Source organism: Folsomia candida, unplaced genomic scaffold (assembly GCF_002217175.1).
Source record: "Folsomia candida strain VU population unplaced genomic scaffold, ASM221717v1 Fcan01_Sc002, whole genome shotgun sequence".
NCBI classification, from domain to species: Eukaryota; Metazoa; Arthropoda; class Collembola; order Entomobryomorpha; family Isotomidae; genus Folsomia; species Folsomia candida.
In genome coordinates, this window is record NW_019091194.1 from 5,141,630 (window position 1) to 5,147,877 (window position 6,248).

The window sequence follows — 6,248 nt, forward strand, 5'->3', positions numbered from 1 at the left end:
GACTTAATCCAAATTGAGCAGTTTGCTTAACTGTGTAATTATAGGTTTCAGAAAGTTGCATTTCAACACAATTGTCCGCATTTGTGTTTGCAAATTTAGGATTATTTCGCAAAGAACAAAGTCCCAAATCTTTGCCGTCGACATTCATATTTCCACCAAAGTTTGTATTGATGGAATTTCGACTTAAATCTTTATTAGCGAGAAACCATTGTCGTTTAATGTCCATAATTGACATTTGATTTGTAAATTTAATCAGTGGCTGGGTAGACAGAGGCGTTCTCCACTTACATGCTAAGCATGGCAAAATAAAAGTGTTCGATATTGAACAAAAAATTAGGAAGACTGATGAAAGTTGGATAAGGTGAATCAGGGGTAAAATATTTGCTTCATACTGGATAACGACAAGCTGTGGATTTGAGGATTGTTGTGCCCTTAAGAGTAATTTAGCAGTGATCGATATCGGTGGTGTGCGAAAATTCCAAAAAGTGTATAAAACAAGAGCATTACACGTGCTATATTTTGACGAAGGAATTCTCAGCCCAAGCACGCCAGGTAGTTTTGATATTTTAGGAGAGCCCTGAGTTGAGTTATCTGCTACGAAAACATGGTCAATTAAAACGGCCTGAGACTTCGGATTGGGACCAACTTGTGGAACTATTTTGAAAAATGGTCTGTCGTCTTTATAAAAATTGCTTAAAATGGCAAATGTACACCGATCGAAAGATAGTGGAAGATGTATTTCGTGATTGTTTGTTTGAGAGGAAAAAATTTCAAAGTTAACGAGATATAATAAGATTGGGGTAAAAATACGGCGAGTGGCCATGCTCATTGAATAAAGGTAATTTTATGAATGCATTCATATGTATAGCCATAGCAATTGGGTTCGATTCTCGTGACCACGGGTTCAATGTGGTCGTAAAACAGACTTCCGCACAAGTACTTAATGACTACCTGGACATGTTACATATGCATAAAGTATTTTTGTGTAGAAATAGATGTTGTTAACAAATAGTTCGAAAGTTGATCATTGCATGAATATGCTAAATTATTTATGTAGTGAAAAAGTGTGTAATGGATTTGATGCTATTCAATACCTCATTGTTGGTATGCACAAGAAAAATATCTAAATATGGATGCTAATTTGTAGATTCATGCACCCTGAAACCTTAACTTTAAGTATGGCAGAAATATATGTACTAACTGCAAAGTTCACTGTCCAATAATCTGCTCAGAAGGTTGCATTGATATTCACTAAAGCAATTTTGTGGCTATACACAAAAACTTGTAAGGATACATACAAAATTTAAGTGCTCGTGAAAGCAAACACGAATAAGGAAACTTGATACAAGATAATGCTGTTAACACAATTGAGGTTGGCAACAAAATACATTCTTGCTTATAACGTACAGAAGTACTTACATGCATTTGTGGTGAAGTCAGCGGAAATCATTAAATTATGGATTGCTCGAACTGGTGCCTCCTATGGTTATTTACTCTTCTGCATAAATGTCAAAGGCAAGCAGATCGTGAAATCTAAAGATAAGCGTAATATTGGTACCTTGATCGTGAATGTTGGTGGACCGCCCGGAACAAGACAGAATTATCGATTCATACTCAAATAATTCGAAACATTCGAAACCCCATCGTCGCAATGAGGTCAACATGTCCGCGTGGGAGCAAAACAGGGAGGAATAAATAGCTTATACAAGTATGTACATAGAGATATAGCAATATGTATTGTTTATTGCTCAATACGGAGCTGCGTGGGGTCCGAAGTTTGGTACCCACTCCAATTATCTGTTTATCATTAGATTTTCTCTCCGCATTAATGTTGTTCCTGTGTCTGAGGGTAGTTACTTTGGCTCACTTTAACCTGTATGACTTTAGCATACGCTTAATCATAAGTTCATTTTGAAGTCAAACATCCAGCATGACATGAATAATTCGTGACATCACCTCCTCAACGCACGTTGGCTTCGCTTCCTTGATATGAAGCAAGAAATGCCTTTGTTATTGCCTAGTTTAGAAATTAGGCACACATCAACCATTTCAACATGTCATATCGGCATTACCAGGTTTAATTGATAAAAAGGTAAAAATTAAAATCATCATGGAGAAAGTTACGAAAAAATCTGCCTGGATTAATCTTGGATCCATACAAAAAGACGTTCAAATCTGTCTCCCAAGCCCACCAATTTTCAAATCCTTCATCCCTTCCATTATACAGCAGTTGAAATTGTGTAATCTCATGGCCACGATTCCCTTCGAGTGGGACACCTCACACTGCAAAATGCGACTACTTCGGTCAAATAGCCGCCTGAAGATTTGCCAGCTACAAATGGGGATGCAGATCGGGTACACGCTGCTCATGACGGCAAATTTTTTCAATCCTCTAAACCAAGACAAGATTTCTAGTTCGACGAGAATGGTGGGCTTGGCTTTTCTCGTCTGTTTCTGGACTACCATGCTGACCAGACTCACATTCTGGAATAATAGACACGAAGTAGTACAATTAGTGAATGATTATGTACAATTTGAGACAAGATTTCTTCCTGGTGAGATTTATGTACAAAGAAAAATCATTAAATACAAGAGAAAATTTACAATAATTGTTACACCATAATTTCAAGCACCCGTGCCATCTGGGTGGAATAGAGGGGATAAAATTTCCCAAATTTTGATGACCCTTGGCCTCCTCACTTCTGCAGGACTGCCAGGTTTGATGTGCACCATGCTTCTCGTGACCCCATGCAAACCACCGCACCTTGGATTTATACTATTTTGGAAGACGGGAAATATCTGTGCTGTGCCGGGATGGTCCGTGAGAATGGTCATATTGGTCTTTGACACTTGGATGTGGTCAAATTGCATCCCACCCGCTTGCTTTTTTGCTTTCCAAGTTTACTATCTTGGGATTAAATGCTTAGCAAGTTACATCAAGTTGGTGATTGGGTGAGAAACAGATAACATCAAGTTTAGGATATGTATATGTTATCTAAATGTTGTTGTGATTTGCATAGAATTTGCAAGGATGGGAATAAAAAGTCTGGAAGCAGCACAATTCTTTCCTCCTTCCGAGTTTACCATCATATACAATTGCTCGCGAAATTGTACAATTTTTGTCTACAATCTGTCTTTATCCCGACGCAGATGACGGCGGCGTGTCTCGTCATCATTATCGGGCTTTACACCTGCATAAAGCTTCACTCAGAAATCCCAATGCCAGGATTAGCTTTCTTCCCTCTCTTGGCGTTGGACGAATTGTCCATGATTTTAATTTCACAAAGTGCAGCTGATGTGTATACGAGGTCACACATTTTTGTAAGGGACGCTCCAAAGTGGGGGAAAACTTTGGGGAGGGGAGAATTTATTACTAAAATTATGAAGGCTACAAAGGTTATAAAAATTCGATTTGGGTCGACAAATTACATTGATAAAATGACACCATTGGTTTATCTCAACTTTTGTCTGACGCAAACAGTGTCTTTGGTATTGCTGTCTTAGATTATTTAGGAAATAAATAAGCCCTCTGTTGATAATCCTTCTTCTATTGTTTGAACGATTTATGCATTCATAAATATACTAAAAGAATAAATTGTATGTATACTATTATATATTTATGACAAACTACATATAATGAGTTTTTTTCGAATGGGAGATAATCGACACATAAATCAGTCACTTGATTGAAGTCGAAGTACATGTACAATGCACATACTTAAATGCATACCTGCGCACCTTATGCACAATTCACAATATATTCGACACATCCACCTACATATTTAACCTACATATCATTACTCATTATTATAAATTTATAAATTATCGATAAAGTATAAAAATTTTACTCTTTTTCGTCAGGGTTTGGAAAAAAATTGTATTTGAAATATGGAATGTTGTATTTAAGCTGTCAAGCAATTAACTATTGTTCTCAGTTTCTCGTTCCCAAGTCCAAAAAGCTGCACATTATAAATCAAGCTGTACCAATAACATGAGTATTACACTCATATTATCGTATTATTATTCAACTTTTATCTTGTTTTGCTGATTAATCAAGTCATTTGAAGATATCCGAACACGCCACTTTCAATCATACTCCATCCCATTATCGACTGTATGTTTGTACATATGCACGTCGAAACGCCTAGACCAGATTTACCTGGTTTATTTTTAGTTTGGTTATCCGACAGTATTATAATCGATAATGTACAATCGGTTATGCAAGACTCCATTAAAAGGAAAAAAATACCAAGCAAAAAATTGGGAGAAATGTTGGGCTTTTATTTTCACGTGTCCAACAAATACTCAAATGCACCACAAGCCTCATAAAGCATCCTGTATACTAAACACGCCCAGATAAAAAAAATGGTTATCGATAATGTGACAATTATTATTGCAAATGAGGATTTATATTATTCGTATATACTTATATAAGCTCGTACAAATATAACAAATTAGAAACATCTGCTCACTTCAAACTTGTGGCCTACTTGAAATTCCATCAGGTTTGGGATCAATAATTGTGTACTTATCATTTTGTTCTTATCAACCATCCGATATTTTTAATGAAATGTACATTCGTTATTCAACTTTGGAATATCCATAAAGCTTCACAAAATTCCTGTCAATGCCTTAGTTCCTGCCGAGTCTCTACAAGTTCACATACCATAAAAATGAAATTGATTCTTCTGCCAGTAGTTTTGGCCGTGGTTGGGCTAGCCAATGGAGGTACATAAGTCAACAGATTTTACACTTTCCCAAGAAAACCTATTTATGTAACGTTGGAAATTTTTATGCTTAGCTGGCTACAACGGACCAACGAATCCTGCAGGCCTAGAACTAATCAAGTATTACGAAGGATGGTACCCAAACTTCTACACGGACCCCGTGGTAACCAAACGACAAAGCCAAACTTTTATGGTATCCTTACTTTTAAATTAAGTACCCTCTAACTAAAACTTAGGGTATTCGCACCATCGGATACGGTCATGCTTGTCACGTTTGGGACTGCAGCGTCCCCCTCAACGGCCGATACAGCGTTCCACTCACTCTGGCCAATGGACAAAATCTACTCGCCGATGATCTGGTCAATGGAAATTATGAGAGCTGCATCAGAAATTACAACACGTACACTGGACTAAATGCAGGTTTGGATTATTCAGAATTTTGATTAGTTTGTCAAGGTATACAATTTTGGAAATTACGAATTTTTCCAATCAGACCAATTCTCCGCACTTGTATCCTTCACATTCAATCTTGGGTGCGGAAGTTTCCAGAGCTCGACTTTAAGAACATTGTTAAACGCTGGGAACACCTTGGGGGCCTCGTTAGAGTTCAGGAAGTGGATCAACGCTGGAGGCAGCCCGCTTCTCGGTTTGGCGAGGAGGAGGGAGTCGGAACGTGTCCTCTTTTGCCAGTCCGGCGGTTGTCCTACGACCTGCAGAGGGAGGGTCAACGCTGACACGCTCAACTGCAGGAAGGACCCCAACACTTCGGCCTTCGTTGTGGCGTCGTATGCGAATGGAGCCACTCTGGATATCTTCGAAAGGGTGACTGGCACCGTTGTCAATGGAAACCCGAACTGGTTCTTGGTTGGACCTGGCTACGTTTCTGCGGTTTATGTCGATATCACGGCTGGAGGGGGAGGTTGGTGCGCATCCGCTTTTAACGAGACTTCTAGTGATGTTTAGGAAATGAGATTGGAATTTTAATTCAAAAAATCTTTATTGTTAACCTGCATAAATTTGAAATGTTATCAGATCGCAATACGCTAAAATGTTTAAGTCACATAATTTGAGTGAATTTTAACATGCTTAAAAAATGAGATTAAATAAAATATTTAAATCGAAAATTTATCAAAATACTCATACTTATTTCTAATTTAGGTTTATCGATTCAACACGAATGAGTCACAATACGAAATTACCTGTATATACACATACATCTTTTCTATGCACAATGTATTTATTGGTGAAGGTTTTTATATATATGTTTGCTTTCACAGTTTATCACACAATTTTCCATGACTAGGTGCTTGTTAATCTTTGACTTGGTGTATTATTTCTTACTCTTATAGCGAGAAATAAAATCTGAAAAAATGCCAAAATGACTGTAGGTAGCTGAAATTGTTCTTCGATAAATTGACCAGTATTGAAAATTTCGTCCTTACATAGCTCTGTAGGCTTTAAATATCGCATTTATGAATTTCATTTCATCTGTAGCAAGGAAATCAGTAATTAGCAAACACA

General features: G+C 37.5%; 1 protein-coding gene across 1 annotated transcript; it reads left to right on the forward strand.

The window, feature by feature from the left end:
- Positions 1-4,567: 4,567 nt before the first annotated feature.
- LOC110844275 lies at positions 4,568-5,851 on the forward strand. Its single transcript, XM_022090444.2, has 4 exons — positions 4,568-4,728; positions 4,802-4,890; positions 4,964-5,147; positions 5,221-5,851. Exons 1-4 carry the CDS (start codon positions 4,674-4,676, stop codon positions 5,688-5,690), a joined length of 798 nt encoding a protein of 265 aa, XP_021946136.1. The 5' UTR covers positions 4,568-4,673; the 3' UTR covers positions 5,691-5,851.
- The last annotated feature ends 397 nt before the right edge of the window (positions 5,852-6,248 follow it).